At 43.2% G+C, this 25725-nt stretch overlaps 1 protein-coding gene across 2 annotated transcripts in view; it reads right to left on the reverse strand.

Moving 5' to 3' along the window:
- Positions 1 to 25725, reverse strand: part of LOC139540759 (FYVE and coiled-coil domain-containing protein 1-like) — a 49015-nt gene that overhangs the window by 19587 nt on the left and 3703 nt on the right. For both annotated transcript variants that reach the window (XM_071344695.1, XM_071344694.1), the window contains exons 3-14: positions 25001 to 25107; positions 23522 to 23647; positions 22244 to 22350; positions 21381 to 21524; positions 21154 to 21247; positions 18438 to 20951; positions 18127 to 18219; positions 14110 to 14228; positions 11502 to 11669; positions 9968 to 10117; positions 7979 to 8202; positions 5030 to 5183 (exon numbers count right to left, since the gene is read on the reverse strand). In XM_071344695.1, the coding sequence (XP_071200796.1) occupies positions 5030 to 5183; positions 7979 to 8202; positions 9968 to 10117; positions 11502 to 11669; positions 14110 to 14228; positions 18127 to 18219; positions 18438 to 20951; positions 21154 to 21247; positions 21381 to 21524; positions 22244 to 22350; positions 23522 to 23647; positions 25001 to 25107 (4000 nt within the window). The remainder of the gene's footprint in view (positions 1 to 5029; positions 5184 to 7978; positions 8203 to 9967; positions 10118 to 11501; positions 11670 to 14109; positions 14229 to 18126; positions 18220 to 18437; positions 20952 to 21153; positions 21248 to 21380; positions 21525 to 22243; positions 22351 to 23521; positions 23648 to 25000; positions 25108 to 25725) is intronic.

Below are 25725 nucleotides of genomic sequence, written 5' to 3' on the forward strand. Positions count from 1 at the left end.
AATATCTCAAAAACCAAGAGAGGAATTGCTAAAAACTAAACCAAAGAAGAAAAACAATGCAACAGTGTTTTGCACTAAGTACACCAAGTGTTCGGAGACACAAGTGTCCGCACACCTCTTCAAGGAGCCCCCACTGGTGGTCTAAGTGTGGTCGCAATATTAGGGATAGCTTGGTGAGATCTGACCCTCCCCCTGAGCCCACGCAGACACTCTTGACACCCATTGCAAATGGGAACTACAAACGAGGCTCATGCGCCCAGTGCAATAGCACTACAGAAACATCCTTCTTCAGACATCCACACACAGGTCGAAAAATCCCTGCTAGGGGTATCATCTCATGCAAGACAAAGGGAGTAATGTATCTCATCACCTGTACATGTGGGAAAACCTATGTAAGACAAACGAAAAGACAATTAAAACAACGTATAGCTGAACACCGCAGCTCAATCAGGTGTCAGAACATTGACTATCCAGTAGCAGCTCACTTTGTTGAAGCTAACCATCCCAGCTCCTCCCTCAAAAACACAGGCATTGAGCATGTTGCTCTACCAGGGAGAGGAGGTAACATGGAGATACTACTACTACAGAGGGAGGTCTACAGGATATCCTGTTTAAAAACACTGACCCCTAGTGGTCTGAATATTGACTTTGATCTCAGGCCATTCTTATGACCAATTGCAGAGGGTCCCTGGTTCGCGCCCGTGTCGGGGCGAGGGGACGGTCTAAAGTTAAACTGTTACACTTATTATGCATTATGGTCGAACCAAAAGATTACACGTTAGGGAAAAAAAGGAAATTGGAAATATTTAAATATAGTGGCAAGAAAATGTATGTGAACCCTTTAGAATTACCTGTATTTCTGCATAAACTGGTCATAACATTTGATCTGATATTCATCTAAGTCACAACAATAGACAAACACAGTGTGCTTAAACTAATAACACACAAAGTATTGTCTTTTTCTTGTCTATATTGAATAGATAATTTAAACATTCACAGTGTAGGTTGGAAAAAGTATGTGAATCCCTAGGCTAATGACTTCTCCAAAAGCTAATTGGAGTCAAGAGTCAGCTAACCTGGAGTCCAATCAATGAGATGAGATTGGAGATGTTGGTTAGAGCTGCCCAGCCCTATTAAAAACACTCACACAATTTGAGTTTGCTATTCACAAGAAGCTGGAAAGGGTTACAAAAGTATCTCTAAAAGCCTTAATGTTCATCAGTCCACGGTAAGACAAATTGTCTATAAATGGAAAGTTCAGCACTGTTGCTACTTTCCCTAGGAGTGGCTGTCCTGCAAAGATGACTGGAAGAGCACAGTGCAGATTGCTCAATGAGGTTAAGAAGAATCCGAGAGTGTCAGCTAAAGACTTACAGAAATCTATGGAACATGCTAACATCTCTGTTGACGAGTCTACGATACGTAAAACACTAAATAAGAATGGTGTTCATGGGAGGACACCACGGAAGAACTGCTGTCCAAAAAATGCATCGCTGCACGTTTGAAGTTTGCAAAAGTGCACCTGGATGTTCCACAGTGCTACTGGCAAAATATTATGTGGACAGATGAAACTAAAGTGGAGTTGTTTGCAAGGAACACACAACACTATGTGTGGAGAAAAAAATGCACAGCACACCAACATCAAAACCTCATCCCAACTGTAAAGTATGGTGGCGGGAGCATCATGGTTTTGGGCTGCTTTGCTGCCTCAGGACCTGGACAGCTTTCTATCGTCGACGGAAAAACGAATTCCCAAGTTTATCAAGACATTTTGCAGGAGAATGTAAGGCTGTCTGTCTGCCAATTGAAGCTCAACAGAAGTTGGGTGATGCAACAGGACAATGACCGAAAACACAGAAGTAAATCAACAACAGAATTGCTTCAACAAAGAAAATACGCCTTCTGGAGTGGCCCAGTCAGAGTCCTGACCTCCACTGGATTGAGATGCTGTGGCCTGACCTCAAGAGAGCAGTTCACACCAGACATCCCAATAATATTTCTGAACTGAAACAGTTTTGTAAAGAGGAATGGTCCAAATGTGTGCATGAGGTTATTGCTGCCAAAGGAGGGTCAACCAGTTAATAAATCCAAGGGTTCACATACTTTTTCCACCCTGCACTGTGAATATTTACACGGTGTGTTCAATAAAGACATGAAAACGTATACTTGTTTGTGTGTTATTAGTTTAAGCAGACTGTGCTTGTCTATTGTTGTGACTTTGATGAAGATCAGATCAAATTTTATCACTAATTTATGCAGAAATCCAGGTAATTCCATAGGTGAAATTAAATGAAACAGTAATGTATGTTGATGCTTATGATAACAATGGCATCATATATTCAATATACTGTGGGCTATTGTCTTAACAGTTTTGCTCAATTCATTCTGCTCAACCTGTGACGTGGTTAGGTTGGACCCAGGCGCAGAGAAGAGACCAGACGAGGAATCAGTGCTTAAGGATAAACATAATACTTTACTGATATACGGTAGCCGCAGGATCACTGTATACTTGAAAGAACAACAAACACTAAGTCTCAAACTCAGGAAAGGGACGCACACGATAAACAATTCAAGCATCTGCAAAGGACCACAGAAAACACACCTCTTTTAAAACAGGGACACAATCATGAAATAAGACAATAAGAATAAGTCCAATAAGTCTCTAGGACGGCCTCTCTGTCGCCCTCTGGTGCCAGAAGGAACCATGACACAACCTAGCAATTACGACACACCCAACCCTCACTGTTGTCATTGGTCGCACTAATTGTACTGTTTGTCTACATAACCTAGTTCAAGCATTCATGAAATGACCAACTTGTAAGTCGCTCTGGATAAGAGCGTCTGCTAAATGACTTAAATGTAAATGTAAATGACCCTGAAGAAGGCACAGTCATGCCGAAACGGTGGTGTTTTTTTACCCAATAAATGACTGGGAGGTTATATATATGAAGTGTGCGACTTACAGCTTACAGTTTATTCACCGTTAGTCAGCACCTCTACACTAAATAATGTTCTCTGGATGTGCACCAGCTCATGCTTTTTATTAGGGTTTGTGACCCAAAACATATTTTAGTCAACCTTCTGGCCCGTAGCCCTGTGTGGCATCGACTGTGCCACCAAAGCATGCTGAAGTGACAAAGTCGATATCCACGTTCATAAACACAGGGTCGCTACAGTTATTGCTATTTGTAGTCGTAAACATTATTTTTTGTTCATTCTATGAGGGGGGGGATCTGTCCCTTACTGCTTTTGTTTCATTACTAGCAGTCGAGGAGGCAGCCACCTTGAAGTTGTTGTTTTCTATTTTGCTTATATCATCCATCACTCTTATGAGTTTCCTAGAACATGGGAATGTCTACCACTTCCTATTGATAACATCAGAACAACTGTAAGTAGTACATTTTCTTTTTTCATTCATGCCCTGTAAACCCCAAGAAAGCCCTGATAACTTGAAAAGTAAATAGATGTGTATTCAGTAACCAGCATAGAATATGTAAAATAATATATACATTTCCCAGGAGTCTCCCCAGGTCGCAACCCATATAAACCTCCCCCTTTCCCTCCACTTCCCACCAAAAAGGGAATATTCATGATTACATTGCAGCTGTATTATATTCGGAATATTTACAACATCCCTTTCTTGTAGACTCCAACAACGATGCATCCAGTTGCAGGGCACTGGCATGACAAGAACAAATAGCCCATCCACAGAGCTCCCTCTAATATTGTCCCATAATCTAAATACCAAATACATTCTATTGGACTAGAAAGGGGTGGGGATAATAAACCATATGAAATCATTAACGGTGAAATAAAAACTCATAAACGTGAAACCAAATCATGCTTGTACAGTCACTGTTTAAAAGGGACAAATATAAACCATTCAACAGATCCTAATTTGAACAGTAATTTGCTCATTACTGTTCAGCTCCCTCTGAGACATTCTATTTGTGGGTCCCGTCTAAGAGGGTCAAGTGGGTGTAAAAAAGTAAGTGGGTTGAACACCCACACAAAGACAGACAGGAGTTGAATGCTAAATAAATAATACAGAAAGGGGAGGGGGGGGGGGGGGGGCAGAAAGCCTGTGAGGCCGAGTAGATTATGGTCGGGGGAGGGAATCCAGCATTGGCTTGACTTCCATTGCTTCCGAGGCTTGCATGGCTCTTGTTGTTGATGCTTCGACCGGGTGAACCACGCTGTATCTCAGGTTAGTTTTGCGCAGTAGTCCTCCCACCTGGTTGTAGGTAGCTTGCTGTTTCTGTAGCTCTGTGCTTACATAGGCTGTCGGTTTACCATCTTTGGATTCCATGATCCAATCCGATTATTCTCAAATTACATTTCCTGCTGTGGTGTCTTTTCCTCCAGCAGCTTATTTGCGACTAGCAATGTGTCATAGTTCTTCTCCGCCGTTTCCAGCCAGGTGTGTAGGGCGGTAGTTGAAACCTTGAGATCTTTTTCCCTTTGAGTCACAATTGGTGAGCGTGGTTTGAAGTTTCACTAGTGTGTTGTTGATTGGGCTCAGCTTGGTGATGACAGCGGAGGATATTTCCTCACGGACAATCACTCTGATCATACTTGCAAGAGCGTCAGGATCCATTGGAGTGCTGCATGTCTTGTACGGCATCCACGTGTAGCCTAGTTGTTTCTTCCCGAAAAGTTAAGCCAACACCTTTGGAATTCTTAATATTGAAAAATGTGAATAAAGTCTTACTTTGAGGGAATTCTGTGGTACGAGCTAAGCACGTTCACTGCATGCCATTGGAATTCACCCGGAGTGAATTCCCGGAGTCCTCCTCCTCCGGAGGACCTAAAAAGGACTGACCTTTTTGCCATGAAATGAGTGCATGTCTTCGAGAGATTTTCATGACTATTTGAGAGAGAGCTTGTCATTACTCAGAGTTTGTCACGACTGTGCACTTGGAATGCTGTGTGTGTGTGTGTCTGTGTACCCACGTTTGTGTATCGGCGCATGCGTGTGTGTGTGTGTTTTTATTTGGCTAGGTATCTGTCCATGTCTGGTTGCACTCACATGTCTAGCGCCCCCGGTGGCCGTGTGTCCTGCTCCCCCTCCAGTGAATCCCCTGTGGTTTGGGACAGCGAGTCGCTGTCATAGATCCCGTTCGCATCCTCCTCTGTGATGATGTCATAGGCCCCGTCATCAGTCTTGGCGCTGGGGTCCGACACTGCACAGGAAACAGGTGATCAAACCAGTCATGTACTTGTAACACTTTACTGTAGCCTGTATGTATGCACTAATAAAGCTTTTATAAGAGCTGCCTAAAGACATAACAGGAGCAGGAAGTCACACCTATACCCATTCTATCCCAGGCAGTCATACATGTTTTACACATAGAAAGGCCATAGAGATCACATTATGTTTTCATGTACAGCAAATTGCGATCACCAAGGCTTTTGTCTTGATGTTCTTTTACAAAAAAATAAATAGTCCCCATCCACCTTCGGAGGACAAATATATACATACATTTTTTGCAGCTTTTCTGCTACATATACAGTACCAGTCAAAAGTTTGGACACACCTACTCATTCCAGGGTTTTTCTTTATTTGGACTATTTTCTACATTGTAGAATAATAGCAAAGACATCAAAACTATGAAATAACACTTATGGAATCACGTAGCGAACAAAAAAAGTGTAAAATAACCCTTTGCCTTGATGACAGCTTTGCACACTCTTGGCATTCTTTCAACCAGCTTCATGAGGCAGTCACCTGGAATGCATTTCAAATAACAGGTGTGCAATGTTAAAAGTTAATTTAAGGAATTCCTTTCCTTCTTAATGCGTTTGAGCCAATCAGTTGTGTTGTGACAAGGTAGCGGTGGTATAAAGAAGATAGCCCTATTTGGTAAAAGACCAAGTCTATATTATGGCAAGAACAGCTCAAATAAGCAGAGAAATTAAACTCCACCATTACTTTAAGACATGAAGGTCAGTCAATATAGAACATTTCAAGAACTTTTAACGTTTCTTCAAGTGCAGTCGCAAAAAAAATCAAGCGCTATGATGAAACTGGCTCTCATGAGAACCACCACAGGAATGGAAGACCCACAATTACCTCTGCTGTAGAGGATAAGTTCATTAGAGTTACCAGCCTCAGAAATTGCAGCCCAAATTAATGCTTCACAGAGTTCAAGTAACAGACACATCTCAACATCAACTGTTCAGAGTAGACTGCGTGAATCAAGCGTTCATGGTCGAATTGCAGTAAAGAAACCACTACTAAAGGACACCAATAAGAAGAGACTTTCTTGGGCCAAGAAACACGAGCAATGGACATTAGACCGGTGGAAATCTGTCCTTTGGTCTGATGAGTCCAAATTTGAGATTTTTCGTTTCAACTGCCGTGTCTTTGTGAGACTCAGAGTAGGCGAACGGATGATCTCCGCATGTGTGGTTCCCACCGTGAAGCATGGAGGAAGTCTGACAGTGTGGGGTTGCTTTGCTGGTGACACTGTCTGTGATTTATTTAGAATTCAAGGCACACTTAACCAGCATGGCTACCACAGCATTCTGCAGCGATACACAATCCCATCTGGTTTGTTCTTACTGGGACTATCATTTGTTTTCGTCAGGACAATGACCCAAAACACACCTCCAGGCTGTGTAAGGGCTATTTGACCAAGAAGGAGAGTGATGGAGTGCTGCATCAGATGACCTGTCCACCACAATTACCTGACGTCAACCCAATTGAGATGGTTTGGGATGAGTTGGATCACAGAGTGAAGGAAAAGCAGCCAACACGTGCTCAGCATATGTGGGAACTTCTTCAAGACTGTTGGAAAAGCATTCCAGGTGAAGCTGGTTGAGAAAATGCCAAGAGTGTGCAAAGCTGTCATCAAGGCAAAGGGTGGCTACTTTGAAGAAACTAAAATCTAAATTATATTTTGATTTGTTTAACACTCTTTTAGTTACTACATGATTCCATATGTGTTAGTTTTGATGTCTTCTTCACTATTATTCTACAATGTAGAAAATAGTAAAAATAAGGAAAAACCATTGGTGTGTCCAAACTTTTGACTGGTACTGTACATACATTTTACATACACATTTTACATAGACATTTTGCATACATGGTACTTTTATATATAGCAGTCACATAACAATAACACATTACCAAACATAAGCTCTTTAATCCCACCCCCTCAGCCACTCTCAGCCCATCCCACCTATCACCATAGACCCCCCTCGTTTGGTTTCCATAGGCCATATATTTTTCTATTGTGCTGTGATGTTTTACATCATTTTTAACTTTTCTAATCGTATAGTATCTCTCGATGTTTTTACTAGCCTCTCTCTTTGAACTTCTTATCTTATCCCGTCTGTCAGATTTGAAATGTGTGATGAAGACGCACGTCATTGGGCTTTGCTGTTCTATAAAACGTCCACAACAGAACTTACCTTTTGAGGAATATAAAGATTTCTTGAAATATGTAGTAGCCGTACATTTTCCCTTCCCAGTAAAATGATGTGACAAAAACGAGGCAGATGTTTGCCAAGCAACCTCCGCTGTGGTTTTTGCCATGTTTGTTAATGAAAGCAGTAAAGCAGAAGGGAGATTAAGAAAGTTGAATTGAGGTGGCACCTACCACCCTTCGCCCTTTTGCTTAGAACAAGATAATGGAAGTATACTACTAGAATGGTTAGGAATACCAGAAGGTTTCTGTTCTTATTCCACAGGGTACAGAGGATGCTCGTTTCAGTACCTGTTACGACTTCCCTATTCAACACAAAACCACTTCACCAACCTTGAAAGAAGGCCAGAGTAATTGTGACAAATTGTGTTTTTCAAATCAAATTGTCTAATGGGGGTTTGCTTAAATACGTGTCCCTTTCGACTGAGTGTTTGAAAAAGGCCTTTGCAAGTGTGTGCGTGACCATGTATTTGTGGGTTTTTGAGTGCGCATACTAGGAGTGTGTGCGTGTATTTGCGTGTGCCTACGTGTGACCATCTATATCTCACCTGTAACCCTGGGAGTAGGTTTGTAGGGGGCTGGTTCGGGGAGTGAGTGAGGCCCAATTCCAGGCGGCTGGGTGTCGGAGGGACTCAGCTCAGCCTCTGTGAACCTCTCCACCACGGCTCTATGTTGGGTGTAACACTCCCTACAGCAACGCTCCTTCTTCCCACTGTGCTTGGTCATCACAAAGTTGTTACTGCAGTAGTAGCAGAAGATGCGTCCACACAGCCTGAAACAAGAAGAGAGTCTAGTATTGTATCACTGTGGAGCATTCATTAAATTCAGGAGTTAAATTACTAAAATGCTAATTCAAATACTGAATTGCCTGAAAGTCCAATATAATTGAGACCTTGGAATTATTAGCCGATATACTCAATCAACCATCCTGGCAATATCGCCAGATTCACCACCTCTGTCCATTGTAACCACTATGTAAAATGGCCTGTTTACAAATGTGTATAACAGTGGCGGTCAGTGACGTTTAAGATGAGGGAGGACAAAAAAAATTATCAGCATGGCCTTATTTCTAGTACAGCATATTGGATGACTGTCATTCATATTCCATTCACAGCGATAGGTTTAGGCTAGTACATGATACTCTAATTTTCCCTATACCCATCATGAGGTTGCTACAACATAGCCTATGAATGAAAGTTTACAATGTAGGTTCACACAGGTCGAGAGTAGAATTTGAGGTGACAGACAGTGACACATGGACAGACAGTGACACATTCAATACCGCCTTGCACACTCTTGCCTGCATCTAGCTGATAAAGGGTGTGATAATTAGTCCAATCGTTGCAAACGAGAGTTTCTATTGGACAAATTCAGATATGTTTATCCCGTTTAAAATCAGTGGAATGAATATACCCCTGATCACACCTAAATACAGTTCACTTTCATAACAGCCACGTTTTATTCCTTCTCGCATCTATGTCCTCTCCTCCTCTCATATTTTCCCTTCGTCGCTTGTGGACATTAATGCACAACACATTAGCAGTATGTGACCAGGCAAAAAAACCTTTCTAAGACAAACTGCTACACACAGCCTACATCGTTGTCACCATATTAGCTAAAGTAACGTCATAGTCAACATAACTAATAACGTTACAGTGTACAGTCAGTAAGCAGTTAGGTACTTACACCGGCAGGCTACAGTGGCAATACATTTGTAAAACCAAAAGCTTACATTGACTTGGAAGAGTTCCAGTGTTGTGTTGGATAGTCATAGCCAACTAGCTAACATAGCATCCCTCTGTTTGAGTAGGGTAAAGTAGCTAGCTGCATTTGCTAGCTAAGTGAAACTGAAAGTAAAAAGATTAAATCTCTCTCTCTTGCTTGTCCTTCATTTTGGAAGGAATTCATTTGTCCACCCAATCAAACTGCAGTGCTAGCTAGCTGTATCTTATACTTTCAGTACTAGATTCATTTTCTGATTGTTTGATTGGGCGGACAACATGTCAGTTCATGCTGCAAGAGCTCTGATAGGTTGGAGGACATCCTCCGGAAGTTGTCATAATTACTGTGTTAGTCTATGGAAGGGGGTGAGATTTGTATTGAAGTCAATGTACCCAGAGGTGGACGGAAGCTAGTTGTCCTCCGGCTACACCATGGTGCTACCCTACAGAGTGCTGTTGAGGCTACTGTAGACATTTCTTGGCAAAATAGTATGTTTTAATCAATCAATTATTTGGTGACGTGATTATATTTAGTATAGTTTCATCTAAAAAGGATAACTTTTTGAATGTTTTAAAAAAAAAAATCTGAAAATTCCTGAGGAGGATGGTCCTCCCCTTCCTCCTATGAGGAGCCTCCACTGGTGTATAGGTGTATCACAATGTTTTCAATCATTACCAGTCAGACCATAGTCTATTGAAGTCACGATAAGAAAAGAAAGCCACCGACGCTCTAATAGCTATTAACACTTTGTCTACGGTTCCCGTAACATGACGTAATATGGCCATTTGGTGAGTCAGTGCCCTCTCAGTGCCTACCTGCAGTGGTGTCGGCGCAGCCACCAGGTGAAATGGCCCTGGCAGCCCAGGCAGTGGGTGGCCTCCTTGTCCTGCAACCAGCGTTCCTCTGCACGCAGCTTCTGCTCAAACTCCAGAGCATCGGACTTCTGCCACAGAATGTCCTTGTCCCTGCCGGAGCACATACACACACTGTGAATACATTTTGAATGTTTGGATCCAGCATCGAAGTACAAAGCACCCAAAAGGTCACGAACACACACGGGTACACACACACATACACAGGTGGGGGGTTAGAGCGCAGGACCTGCTGCCAAAAAATAACATGGTTATACAGGTCTGGTTGTTCCCTTCTGTTCATCAGAGAGTGACAGAGTATGGCAATTATCTGCTCAGTTAGCTTCTTTCAGGCATGGTTACTTCGTAACGAGTGAATCATACATTTGTATGGTTTGTGGGTATTTGAGGACGACATAATCATTACTCATGCTATTCTGTTTATATTGTCCTAATCTAATTCTACATGCACTTTCCACTGACCCCCTGTTCTGGAGTACATCTTTCTGCCAATGAGCAGTAAGGAATAGGAAAAAGTGAAAGCGTAAATGAAGACGGTAAATAATGTTGTTACTGTTGTCAATTTTGATTCTCATTTTTATTTTTTTATTGTAAATATCCAAAATAAGCTTTGGCAATATGTACATTGTTACGTCATGCCAATAAAGCGAATTGAATTGAAATAAAAGCACTGAAGTGGTTTAAGGACACCCCAGGGGCGCTGGAATTGTGTTTTATCCCCTACTGGGGATAAGAGCTATGTGAATAGCTGAGACAAAGAGAGAGAGAGAGAGAGAGCATCAATTACTGCCAAAACATAAGCAGACGAGAGCTGTTGCTTTCTCTTCATTCGTCTCTCTCTTGAAATCCCCCTCTCACTCTCTTTCTCCTTGATATCATAGACTTTCTGAATTCCAAATCGACTAATCCTAGGCACTTTGTGTACAGTAGAGTTCAACGGATCGGATATGTATAATCCATACAGTACAGTAGTTCTTTCATCTTGCCCTTTTAGCTGTATATTGGATACACCTAACCAATTGTTTTACACCTACAGAAGTGCCTCGCGGTTGATTTGGAATTCCGAATTGGTTTCTATCTGTCTTCAAACAACTTATTTCTTTGTCACCCACCTCTGTGTCACTTTTTTATACCCTTTTTCCCCATCCATCCATCTCTTTCCTTTCCCTCCCTCCTTCTCGTCAGATGAGACTGTCAGTGGTGACATGGCATATCAAAGACCCAAACTGTGTTTGCTATGGGAGAGCAACCTCAGAATACACACGTCCCCCAGGGCTCAGCTAAGAGGGCAGAACCCAGACATAACATGCTATCTTGATCACCCAAACAAAGGGGAAAAACAAGTCATCAACACCCTTTCAAGTTCCTAAACAAAGCTCCTCCCCCTCTACAGATCAAAAGATGCAGCTGTCACTTTTTCTCTTTCCTCCCATGGCTCAGGGCAGGTGCAGAGGAGGATGGAAGGCTTAGGGCGTACTTGATTAGTTCGATGAGGCGCTCCTCCAGCGTGCTCTTGGTTCGGTAGAGGTCGTCGATCTCTGCTGTCGTCCTGAGGTATTGACTATGCTTGTCAACCTCGGCCTGCTCCAATTTCTTCTTCAACTCCTCACGCGCCGCCTGGACCGCCAAGAGAGCCTCCTCGGCACTAGATGGGGGAGCGATTAGAAGGGAGTGAAAGGGATTAAGAGAATGGAAGAGGGAGAGTGTACGATTACATAGTTGTGACTGCATCATCTTTGACTCAGAGTTGTCTTGTCCATTCTATCTATCTATATATATATCTATATAGATCTTAGAGACAGGGATTACTTAGTTAATCTAAATGGAGAGGTTGTTTTCTGTTTGGGGTATAATAGTATACCGGTAGGCAGTGTTCATTTTGGCACAGATTTAGTCTAGTCTTAATAATTTGGAAATTCGAGGTCTGGTGAGAATATTATCAAGTGCTTGTCAAATTGTGAATGAGAGACTGATGAAGTGTGTGCAGCTTGAACAAAAAACGAAATCAGAGCTCATGCCTTTCATGCAACTTTTTTTCAAATCACCATTAGAGTCCCGTCATGCAGCCTTAGAATGTATTAAAAATAAAAACATATAGCCCTACGTTTGTATCACAACTTAAGTTGCATAAATAACTCTAAATTAAGCATATAAGAGGACCAGTTTATTTGTTAAACCCTCCACAGAATAGCCGCATGTGCTCACTTTCTTTCAAATCATTTGGAGAAAATATCCTTTATATTTTATGAAGCTATGTTCAATTGTTTCTTCATACTATGAAATAAAATAAAATAATGCCGCAGAATTCTCTGCAAATCTCGTCTGCTAAATGAACTAGTGTAGCCCACAGCCATATGGTATAGCCATATCAGGGCCTAACATAAGGACAACTCAGTAAGCTATTCTGTTCTTCTGAAATAAGACTACATTTTGTTCATATCATGTTTCTTTAGACCTGTCGAAAATAAAGAATGGATTTATTGTGATGGTGTAGTCCAGGGGTGGGCAAACTTTTTGGCTCAAGGGCCACATTGGGATTTTGAAATTCAATGAAGGGACACATTTTTTGGGGGGACGAATTGTTTGTTAAAATCTATTTGCGGGGGCCTCCTAAGTGGCGAAGTGGTCTAAGACACTACATCTCAGTGCTTGAGACATCACTACAGACCCGGGTTCGATCCCGGGCTGTGTCACAGCTGGCAGTGACTGGGAGACCCATGAGGCGGCGGCAGGCCGAGATTTCCTTGTCCCATCACGCTCTATAGCGACTCCTGTGGCGGGCCGGGCGCATGCACGCTGATACGGTCGCCAGGTGTACAGAGTTTCCTCAGATATATTGGTCTGGCTAGCTTCCGGGTTAAGAGGCCATTGTGTCAAGAAGCAGTGCGGCTTGGCTGGGTCGTGTTTCGGAGGACGCACTGATCTCGACCTTCGCCTCTCCCATGTCCGTACGGAAGTTGCAGCGATGGGACAAGACTGTAACTACCAATTGGATACCACGAATTTTGGGAGAAAAAAGGGGTAAAAAAATATAGATATTTTGAAGTGCCCGGCGGGCTGGATACGTCCCACGGGCCATACTTTGCTCCTCCTTGGTGTAGACTATATTAAATGGATTTATTAGACTTTTTAAAATGTAGATGTTCCAAAAGGTCTGCATCAGTGGCTTGTAGGCTATTAACGGTCAATTACCGTGAGACAAGCAGTTATTTGTTTGACAATCACTGGTTGACAACATTTTGTGACTGCCACAGCCCTACTAATGAGGTGACATGACTGAACAAGGTGTAGCCTAAACTGTTTAGGCCTAAACTGTTTAGGCTACACCTTGTTTACTCATGTCACCTCATTAGGGCTGTGGTGGTCACAAAATGTTGTCAACCAGTGGTTAAAGGTCCGGTCCGCAAGTAACCCAGTTTTAGAACGGCCCGAGATATGCTTCATGAAATTTAAGAGGCGGCCGCCAACGCACAATAGAAATCACAAACGTATAATGGGTCATATCTTTTGAACGGTAAGGGCTAGAATCAAGCCGTTTTCTACCAGGAAAAGAGGGAGACTTGGCCATGTTGGCTACATAACCTAGCTATGAAATGCAGTGAGGAAAGTGGGAGGGTTGAGCAAGACTACAAATTTAAAGACTGCCTACTTATCTATGCTCAAGGGAGAGAAAAACATAGCTAGACTTGTTTTACTATTAAACTCAATGCTGCTATTGTTTTTTATTTTGTAAAGCAGCTTGGGTTTCTTAACCAGGCAAAAGGTAGCTAAGTAGAAGGCTGATGGTGACTGGTTAGCTTGTGCTTATTATCATTGAAAAGCATAATCTCTCAAAAAAAACTTATCCAGTCCACTTAGTAATCTGATTATATTCACAAAGATAATTTTGTCTCGTTTCGTTTTAGTCAACTGAAATGTAAAATCATTTTGTTTAGTTATAGTTTTTCTGTGGTTATTTAGTCAGTTATAGTTTCGTCAATTGCCATTAGAAAACAGGAGTTTGACTAATATTTTAGTCACTCTTTTGTATGACATGAACACTGCCAGTATGTCAGAGGTAAATGGAAGGGGGGTTATAGCCATACCTGGTGACAGAGTCGCTCAGTCGCTGAATCTCTCCCTCACTCTGACGAATAGCGGCTTCCGACTTTGTGACGTGAGCATCCTTCTCTCCAATCAGCCGTGAGTACTCCTCATTCACCCCCTTCATCAAACATAATCATAACATAGACTCGTTTTTTTTTTTTAAAGAACCAAAAAGCTTTCGTGAACAGATTAACTGTTGATCCCTTTAAATACAGACAAAGGATTAAGAAGAGCGATGCTTTGTAAATTAACTCTCTCCTTCACTCAATTATCATAGCAAAGTATTATAGTACAGGCAGACTCATTTCACCGTGTCACATCCTCTCTACGCAGGGAGAGGAAGGAGATTCACACCACCCTGCCCTCAGTTTTATCATCCTCGGTTTATGAACACTGAGCTAATCTAATCTTCGGGGTATTCATTAACCCAGTCAGGTGTGTGCAGCCCTGCTCCTCTCGCCCCCTTTTCGTATTTATACCTTTTCCCTTTTTCCCTTTCTCATATTCATTCCTATGCCTCTCTAATGAAAACGTAAAAACTTTTGCCAGGGCAGACAAGATGAATGTGCCACGGCTGGCTTCGTCATCCACTCTCTCCTTCTACACACAATATGGTCTTTCACACATTCCTCTTACCGATTCTTTCTTTCAGCTATTTCAGTGTCAGCTGCTAAACAGACATGCCATTTAGCCAATCAGTTGTTCTGCGCCAGTGTATCCTAAAGTGGTCTATCTTGATAAGGGATTGAAGACTGTGGTTTCATTTTTTCGTCTGGCGCTACGTCAAACGCACGTTAGTTTGCAATTTCGTCATGTAAAAACTGCAGCACTGGCATTTTACAGCCCTAACGCCAGGTTCGGCAATTCGCCTGTCTAACATCAGATCGCTTGCGCCGAGGTGGGAGGGGTGTCAATATTTGAGATGTTGCCTTAAAAACAAGCACAAAAGTGACAATTTCATGCAGTACTAATGGGAAGTTTTAAGACCCACAAAAACCACATCTTAACGGTAACGCAGTTGATAATGGAATGGATTTTGAGAGAGGAAGCGCAGACTATCCAGCCATGATGCACAGTGTCCATGGAAGGAGAGATGCGTCTTTTGTGACAGGGAATCGTGTTTATAAAAAACTATTTAATTTAAAAACAAGCATAGTCTACCTTCCCCTTAATCAAGGCTGGTTTAGTAGCATTGCGATATTAAAAGTAGCTTATGAATAAAGAGGTTTTAAATGGTCAACAGAGTACTTTGAAACATTTTAGGTTTTTGTCCTCATGCTTTTTCATTATTCACATACCTGCATTTTTCTTGTTCAAGTAGGCTATCCATTCCCATTTTCAAAGAGCTACCCTCGTCCGATTGCAAAAGATACGCTCCTCCAAACTATTCAGTCCTCCTATAATGCCAAAGCAGATTTTTGGGAGAATCTGCCTCACACATACAGTACCAGTCAAAGTTTGGACACACCTACTCATTCCAAGGTTTTTCTTTATTTTATTATTTTCTACATTGTAGAATAATAGTGAAGACAACAGTACTATAAAATAACATATGAAATCATGAAGTAACAAAAGTGTTAAACAAATCTAAATATATTTTAGATTCTTCAAAGTAGCCACCCTTTGCCTTGATGACAGCTTTGCACAATCTTGGTATTCTCTCAACCAGCTTCATGAGGTAGTCACCTGGAATGCATTAAAATTAACAGGTGTGCCATGTTAAAAGTTCATTTGTGGAATTTCTTTCATTCTTAATGCGTTTGAGCCAATCAGTTGTGTTGTGACAAGGTAGGTGTGGTATACAAAAGCTAGCCCTATTTGGTAAAAGACCAAGTCCATATTATGGCAAGAACAGCTCAAATAAGCAAAGAGAAACGACAGTCCATCTTTACTTTATGGCATGAAGGTCAGTCAATACGGAAAATGTCAAGAACTTTTCAAGTTTCTTCAAGTGCAGTCGCAAAACCATCAAGCGACATGATGAAACTGTCTCTCATGAGGACCGCCACAGGAAAGGAAGTCCCAGAGTTACCTCTGCTGCAGAGGATAAGTTCATTAGAGTTAACTGCACCTTAGATTGCATCCTAAATAAATGCTTCACGGAGTTCAAGTAACAGACACATCTCAACATCAACTGTTCAGAGGAGACTGCGTGAATCAGGCCTTCATGGTCGACCTGCTGCAAAGAAACCACTATTAAAGGACACCAACAACAAGAAGCGACTTACTTGGGCCAAGAAACACGAGCAATGGACATAAAACCGGTGGTAATCTGTCCTTTGGTCCGATGAGTACAAATTTGAGATTTTTGGTTCTAACCTCTGTCTTTGTGAGACGCAGAGTAGGTGAACGGATGATCTCACCTTGTGTGGTTCCCACCGTGAAGCATGGAGGAGGATGTGTGATGGTACTTTGCTGATGACACTGTCTGTGATTTATTTAGAATTCAAGGCAGCCACAAGCATGGCTACCACAGCATTCTGCAGCGATACGCCATCCCATCTGGTTTGCGCTTAGTGGGACTATCATTTGTTTTTCAACAGGACAATGACCCAAAACACAACTCCAGGCTGTGTAAGAGTTATTTGACTAAGAAGGAGAGTGATGTAGTGCTCCTTCAGATGACCTGGCCTCCACAATCCCCCGAACTCCACAAACCCAATTGAGATGGTTTGGGATGAGTTGGACCGCAAAGTGAAGGAAAAGCAGCCAACAAGTGCTCAGCATATGTGGGAACTCCTTCAAGACTGTTGGAAAAGCCTTCTTCGTGAAGCTGGTTGAGAGAATGCCAAGAGTGTGCAAAGCTGTCATCAAGGCAAAGGGTGGCTACTTTGAAGAATCTCAAATATAAAATATATTTTTATTTGTTTAACACTTTTTTGGTTACTACATGATTCCATATGTGTTATGTCATAGTTTTGATGTCTTCACTATTACTCTACAAAGTAGAAAATAGTAAAAATAAAGAAAAACCCTTGAATGAGCAGGTGTGTCTTTTAACTCGTACTGAAGGTAACAATACAATTGACAGGAGCCTAGCATTTTATATAGACGTGTGAATGTTATGCGTTAAGACATTTAGGACTACGTGTGCACACAGTGCCATGGAACGAGAGAAGCGATTTATGATATCATGCTTCGAACCCGTTCCTATTTAGAAATATTGTTGGTTTAAAAAATGGATTGATTGTTTTTCGTTTAATTTGATAAAAAAACAAACTTATTAGAAAGACTCACCGTCCATGGGTTTATGGTGAGAACGTACATGGCTCGGAAGCGATGCAAATTCGTCTGCTATTTCCGGAGGAGTGCAAATATGATCCATAAGATGGTTCCATGATGTTTATTAAAACATTATATTTGCCAGCAGTATAACGGTGAGTGGACATTCCCCCTTTCTCTTTATATTGGATCTTTATCCAGCTCCAGTGAAAAGTTTGGATGTGTGTAAAACCTTCCATAGTCTAAGTTGCCTTGTCTGTATTATACGCCCTTGGGGAGCAATTATGGTGCCTGTAACTGTAGTTAGACATAACATACTTAAAACAAGTTGTTGTTTCGTTTTTATTAGAATTTGAATAAAATTATACACTGTCTTTTTGGGTCTAATCAATATCCTAGTGAATTTAACAAACTGGGCTATAACGGACTAACATTCTAATTGGAGTTGATGGCAACGCCATACATAAAATACCGTAAATACACAACTTGAAGCAACCACATATTTAGCCATGGAGCATGTTCTGACTGGCCAGAGAGGGGAGAATCCTCAACACACACAACTTGTTTATTCATCAAAACCCAGCCCTTTCACGCCACCGCCAACTTCTCCGCCCATAATTCTAGTTGTGAAAATAGCAAAAAAATATTTTGGACCCCCCCCCCCCCCCCCCAACCTATAACGCTACAGCCAGCACTAAGATTTACCATTGCATTAGAGTTGTTAAAATAGAGCCCTGTGTCTATTATAATGTTCTCTGTCATATGTGAATAATGAAAGAGGTGAAGATACAGACCTCTATCTCAAAGATTTTGGCCTCCAGACTAGACACCTTCTCCTGCTCTTTAGGCAGCTGGACCCTCAATTTCCCCACCTCATCTTTCAGACTCTGGATAGAGAGCAAAACATACAAGTGTTCAAATTGTGCCAATCGGTCATTCAAAAACATGAAAGTGAGGAGAATTCTGCAGCTCCTGCACAGCAAAAGCACACTGTTTAATAAAGAGGTAAATGTGTTGTGAATCACACACAGTAATTAATTGTCTAATTAATCACAATAATTTCCCACCTGTCACAGGCTTTTGACAGAACTCCAGCCAGACTCACCTTGATCTGGTTCTGATGATTCATGCTCTCGGAGCTCATCTGGAACTTGACCGCCTCCATCTCCTCCAGACTGGAGTCCTGGAGACTCCTCACCTGGCCCTCTGCCTTCTCCAGCTTGTCCTGGAGCTCCAGCATGGCTCCCGGAAGGTTCTCTGTCATCCTCAGTTCCTCTCTTAGGCTGGTGTTCTCCTGGCGCATGGCAGCCATGCAGGCCTCCAGCCGCTCCACCTCCCCGGAAGTTCTCTCCTCCAGTTTCCCTATCCTGTCTGCCTCCCCCGCCCAGCCTTCCTTGGCCTCCTCCCTTTCTGCTGTCAGTCTACAGATAGTCATCCCAAGCTCTGCCATCTCTGTATTGGCCCGGTGGAGGCCTTCACGTATCTCAGCATTCTCTATGGCCAGCCTCTCATTTTGGGCCTTTAGTGTAGCCAGCTCTCCCCTGACGGAGGCCTCTGCGGCAGCCGACTGGGACCGGGTGGCTGCCTCCTGGTCACGCTCCCTGCTCAGAGCCTCTTCCCTCTCTTTGCACTGCAGGAGCTCGGCCACGTGCCTCTGGTTAAGTGCCTCGGTCTGGGCTTTGAGCTGCTCTGTTAGGGTCCTGAGTGCGTCTTTCTGGGCCTCCATCACCTCCAGCTGGGCCTGGCTCCTCATTCTGTCCTCCCCAGAGGTCTTCAGCTGCACTCTCAAATCCATCACTTCTGCCTGGAACCTGGACACCTCTTTCATGTTCACTTCCAGTTGGCCCTCCACCATAGTCAGCTTGGCGGCTACCTCCTGGCTCTCCTTGGCCTGGGCAGAGCTTCTCTGTAGCTGTGTTCTCTCCACAGTCTGTTTCTCAGTGGTGACCCTCTCTATCAGCTTTGTCTTTTTGGCACAGGCATTTTCTGCATCTGCCTTAGCCTTTTCCAGTGCCCTTCCTCTGGCCTCCAGGGCCTCCACCCTGGCCTGGAGCTCTGCACAGCACCTCTCCTTGTTCTCTAGCTGGGCCTTCCTGTCTTTGAGCTGCTCCTGCAGGCTGGCCTCGCTCCTGCGGGATGCCCCCAAGCTCTTCTCCAGCTCTCCGATCTGCCCGTGGATGGACTTCAGTTCCTCCTGCATGGAGCTCAGCGCCGCCCTCACCGTAGCCTGCTCCTCCCTCAGGTCTTGGTTCTCCTGCTCCAGCCGTTTGGTAGAGGCATCTGAGACCGCGGCGGCCATGGCCGCCCTCTGTAAACTCTCGTCCAAGGCCCGGTTCTCCTCACGCAACTTCCTGTCCTTCTCATCCACTGTTACCTTGGCGTCGTCCAGCTGGCCCCTCAGGTGCTTGTCAGACGCCCTCAGAGCAGCCACCTCACCCTCCAGGGCTGCCCGGCTCTCTGCCAGGTCCTTCTTCAGCTCCTCATTCCTCTTCACTGTGTCAAGCAACTTCCCATTCAGCTCCATCAGGTTGGTGCACTGAGTCTTGTACTCTTCGATTTTATTGGCCTGCTCCCTGATGCTGGATTCCAGCTTGGAGAGGTTGGCGCTCAGGATGTCCCTCTCCGTTGTCAGGCCATGGCTCTGGACCTCCAGGTGCTGAAGCCTCTGTATGCTGGAGAGCAGCTCTGCCTCTCTGCTCTTCAACTGCTCCTTCAGGTAGAGTAGTTCCACCTCCATGGCCTCTTTCAGACTGCCTATGCTTTCCTGGATCTCCTCTTTCTCCTCCTCTGCTCTGTTTCTGGCCTCCTCTGCTTGTCTCTCCATCTCTTCCAGAACACTCTTGAGGTCCTGCAGCTGCCTCTGCAGGTTGTTGACCTCCTTCTCTCTCAAAGTCAATGCCCCTTGGAGCTTGTCAATGGCATTACGCTGCTCCTCTGCACACTCCGCAAACTTAGCGTTCCCCTCTGCAATGGATTTTGACAGCGACTCGAGCTTGGCCTCATCCTTCTTTTCTGCCACCTCTTTGACCCTTAGCTCATCTGCCAGCCTGTCGGCCTGTCTCCTCCTATCCTCTCCCTCTGCCAGAGCCTCTATCTTCCCCCTCTCAGCCTCCTTCAGTCTGTCCAGTAGCTCATGGATCTTCTGTGCTGAGTCAAAGTAGCTAGTCACCTGCTGGCCCTTCTCATCCAACACGCCATCCAGTTTGGCCATTAGTTCTACGTTCTTCACCTCTGCGGCTGCCAGCTTCTCCTGAAGGTGGCGATTTTCGGTCTCCCTGGCCCTCTCCCCGGCCCTCAGGGACTCCAGCTCGCAGGACAAGGCCTCCTCCCGTGCCTCCAGGTCTTTCAGGGTCCCTTGCATACCCTGCTGTTTCTCCTGGGCGGTCAGCGACACGTCCAGCTGCCTCTGTAGCTCCACCACCACACTCCTGAGCTCAGCACCCTCCTCCCCCATCTGCTGTACCCTGTCCAGGAGCTCCCGCTGCTTCAGCTCTGACTGGTCCAGCTCCAGGCGGAGCTCGTCCAACATACTCACCTCTACGCTGGAAGGCAACAACTCGTTCAACTCGCTCAGAATGCTTGGGCCATTGTCAGGGCTGCCAAGGAACTCATGAGCCTGCTGCGGTGGTTTAGGGGGTTGGGGAAAGAGAGTGTTAGATTTAGTGCAGATGACACCACTCATTTTATGGTTTTACGTTTCATTATGGTATAATCTTAGCAATATGACTAGCAATATGTTAAGATATGACCAGTTCATAATAGAACCATATTAGTGCCAGCAGAATAAAAGCTTTGAGGAGGAGGGCTGACTGTGTCATTACCTGTGAGTAGGTGCTAGCCAGACTGTTGATGCTAGAGCTGCGACTGGGTGGTTTCCACATGTGGCCAGGTGAGTTGGGCATGCCCAGTGTCCTCCTGGAGATCAGAACACACGTGATGAGGTGACGTCACCAAGTATCGTTTTAATCTACGTCAATTCCTCAATCCAATGCACAGCACCTGGAGAATGGGATGTATTATAAACCACTCTGTCTTGGTGATCGGTTACCTTGCGAAGGTGGGCCAAGACGAGTCAAGGTCATGACCCCTGGAGGCCACGTCAAACTGGACCTCGTTGAGCTCATACAGGTGACTTGTGATGTCAACACTGAGGTGAGACTTCAGCAAGGGGCTGCGAGTATAGTACCAGTCACTGCACAGAGAAGAAGATAAGCATATTGATAAAATGAAAGGAGAAACACACATTCACATAGAAATACCTTCACTAATATACTTAGCCTGTTCGTTATATTCAATTACCTTGACCCTCACAAAAAGTACAGTGCATATATGAAAAATGGACATCCCTTTTGTAAACGCACATAGAAAATTCACAAGTACATCGAGCATACAGACACGACTCTTTACGAAGGGAGAAGCAACTTTTCGAGAAGCAGATCTGTACAATATATCTTGACTGCATCTGAAAACATATAAACCCCTCAAACCCACTGGATACTGCTTCCAGTAACCTAACCTCTTTTTACTCACCTGAGGAACAGAGAAATGGGTTTCTAGAAGTAAAACCCCGCAAGGGAAGAGAAATTAAAGGAAATGATGTTAACTTGAAACAATGAACTTACCGTCAGATCAGTCCAAATCTCAGAATAGTACTCTATGTCTAATGAACTGTCACTTCAACCAAAACATTAACAGTCCCTTAATTTAGCCAAACATCATTATGTTCCCCAAATTTGACCCTACGCATCCATGTTCAACCCCTAAAACTGTTCCAGAAGTGGTGTCAGGTTTGAGATTTTCTCCTCACTTTGCCATTCCCAAGTGTGAAACGTATTAGAGAGATGAACCCCTCTTTGCCTCAGGGGTTTTAACCCATGACCTCTGTAAATCCTGTGCCGGGTTGAGTTTTACCTGGTTACCCTTTGCTTCATCAGACACTGCTGCAGCGTGTCGGCTAGTCGTTGGTGCACCAGGGAATAGCGAATGAAAGCCCTGCCCTTCCCCAGAGATGTCTTCAGCTGGAAGGGGAAAGTAAATAACATATTCACAGTGCTGTACAGCAAATATATGTGATAGCTGTTCATCTGCAGCACCAATGAGGCCTAAAATGAGCATATGTGCTTCTTGAACATGTCCGTTAAAAGGATAGTTCAAATCAACGTTTGTCAGACATTTTAATTCCTCAAAAGTGGTTTATAATCATTCATCCATATTCAACAACATCTGTTGTGTAGATCCTGCTTACAAAGAGTATTTGTGTTTCGTGGCTAGTGTCCACCACCCAGCAGAATGCCAAATTCTCCCATGTCCTTATTACTACAGGTAACTGTCAAAATAAAGGAAACACCAACATAAAGTGTCTTAATAGGGTGTTGGGCCACCACGAGCCGCCAGAACAGCTTAAATGCAAATTGGCATAGATTCCACAAGTGTCTGGAACTCTATTGGAGGGATGCGACACCATTCTTCCACAATAAATTCCATAATTTAGTGTTTTGTTGACGGTGGTGGAAAACAGAATCTCCCATAAAGGTTCAATTGGGTTGAGATCTGGTGACTGTCACACACTTTAACCCCGTATGCTCATTTGAGACCCATTTTTCAAAGTCACTGATATCTCTTCTTCTTGCCATGGTAGCCAAAATAAATAGGTAACTGGGCATTTTTATACATGACGCTACGCATGATGGGATGTTAATTGCTTAATTAAATCAGGAACCACACCTGTGTGGAAGAACCTGCTTTCAATATACTTTTTTTAAATCGCTCAATTACTCAAGTGTTTACTTTATTTTGGCAGTTATCAGCGAGACAGAGAACTGAATGCATATACGTTAATTAAGCAATCCATGACAGTTGCAATGTCAGGAGTATTAGCGATCAGGTCGTTTTCAATCCCTTGAATCACTGTTGTGAAATATGTGTCTGAGTGGATTTGGTACATGATTTGTAGATCAAGTTTATTTGTTCCTTCATTATTTCACATTAGGTAAAAAAACAATAAGACCCACAACTGTAATATTATACATAACTTCAGATAGAGGTTAAACAGAAATGGTGACAGTGTTTGCTGGGACCTATAAAACGGTGGCAAAAAACAACAACATTACATATGAATTACTACTAAACGTTGTGTAATAACAGTTGACAATCCTTATAATTGACTTGTAAAAGTGCTGATCTCCATACCTCTGGGATGGATTTGACAAAGCGGATACCATCGTTGGCGCCTTTGATCTTGGCCAGACAGTCGCTGAAATAATCCCAGTAGTCTTTTCTGGTGCCAAGAAATGTTGTCTTCTCCTTCTGGTCAAACTGAAGTGTAGATGACGTGTTAGCGACAAATCTTACATGACATACTGTATAGCGATGTGAACAATGCCATATTGGTGAACATAGCAGGTTGGCCTTGATTTGACTTGGATTCTTCTGGACACAGATTTGATTTTTAGTCTAGGACTAGACTTAATCTGTGTCTGGGAAACCACCCCTAAATCAAATCAAAGTTTATTGGATGTGTACACAGTTTAGCAGATAGGTGTAGCAACATTATTGTGTTACTAGCTCCTAACAGTGCAGTAAAATGTAAAAGTACACAAAAAATAACAAACTAAAATCAAGAAATCAACATGAATGTGGATGCTACCATGATTACGGATAATCCTGAATGAATCGTGAATAATGATGAGTAAGAAAGTTATAGAGGGTCAAAGGTTACACCCCAGAGACATGTTAACCTCTCTCCATTACCAATAACAGGGAAGGTTAGCATGGCTTGGGGGTATGATCTTTGCCCATCTGTAACTTTCTCACTCATCGTTATTCATGATTCATTCAGGATTATCCGTAATCATGGTAGCATCCACATTCGTGAAGAAGTGTTTAGAAACATTCTATTCTTATTTACAATATAAGTGACTCCAAAATGACAAAATACATTGTTTACCATTCATTTATATTGGGCACGAAATAATCTGAAACAAAACCAAAACTAACCGCAAATGCATCCAACGTGTTTGTAGAGTCACAATCTTGATGTAGTCATTGCGTGCTAGGGCCTTGTTCCCATCCGGGCAGATGGTACCAGTGCATCAAGGCTCAGACCAACAGACTCCTAAACAGCTTCTATCCCCTGGCCATAAGACTTAAATGGCTCACAACTACTGCTCCCCCTCACACCTACGCTGCTGCTAAAATTACTATTGACTAGATGTATTACAACCACTACACTACTATAGATTGATTATTGATTGCCATTACCATTAGTATCGATGTATTTTATCCTGCTACTGGTCACTATTACTCCTGTGTACATTTATACTCAGAAAGTACTAAATATTAGGAACACGTGCTCTTTCCATGCCATAGACTGACCAGGTATATCTAGGTGAAAGCTCACTTATTGATGTTACCTGCTAAATCCGCTTCAGTCAGTGTTGATGAAGGGGAGAATACAGGTTAAAGAAGGATTTTTAAGTCTTGAGAAAATTGAGACATGGATTGTGTATGTGTGCCATTCAGAGGGTGAACTGTGCCTTTGAACAGGGTTTGGTAGTAAGGTGCCGGGCGCACCGGTTTGAGTGTGCCAGGAACTGCAATGCTGCTGGGTTTTTCACACTCAACAGTTTCCCATGTGTATCAAGAAAGATCCACCACCCAAGGACTCACCTGCAGCAGGTACTCCAGTTTGTAGGAGAATTTGTGCAGATTGGGACTATCATCCGTGATTGGCTCCCCATTCTCCCTGTACTCTTTAGTGAGCTCAGCAACAGCATCTGTGGTTCAGAGAGAGAGGAGAGAGAGAGGAGAGAGGAGAGAGTCCATCACAGAACAAAAACAGATGTAAACACACTTAAAGGCATATACATCGACTATACACGTGCATTGCCCACACTCAGACACCACTGACAAAAACGGAGAGTCTCTACTACAGTAGCTACATGCCCTTTACCTGCTGAGAGAAACACATTAATATGATTTCTCTGACCTGATAGCCTCTTTCTCCTGAACAAAATGCAAAAAAATGTCAACCCATCTAATCCGATAGTCCTGCTACCTTTTTGGGAAGCAGGTAGCCTAGTGGTTAGAGCGTTTGGCCAGTAACCGAAAGGTTGCTGGATCGAATCCCTGAGCTGACAAGGTAAAAATCTGTCGTTCTGCCCCTGAACAAGGCAGTTAACCCACTGTTCCCCGGTAGGCCGTCATTGTAAATAAGAATTTGTTCTTAACTGACTTGCCTAGTTAAATAAAGTTTAAATAAAAAAAAATAAAAAAAACCTGTGGAGCATTTTTAGTTAGGTTCTAGAAATTGCAGGGTTTCTGTGCTTATTACAGCTCAGAGAAAACAATCCCACCATTCAATGACAAACAAACTGAGGTCCCACACTGACACA

Source organism: Salvelinus alpinus, chromosome 16 (genome assembly GCF_045679555.1).
Source record: "Salvelinus alpinus chromosome 16, SLU_Salpinus.1, whole genome shotgun sequence".
NCBI classification, from domain to species: domain Eukaryota; kingdom Metazoa; phylum Chordata; class Actinopteri; order Salmoniformes; family Salmonidae; genus Salvelinus; species Salvelinus alpinus.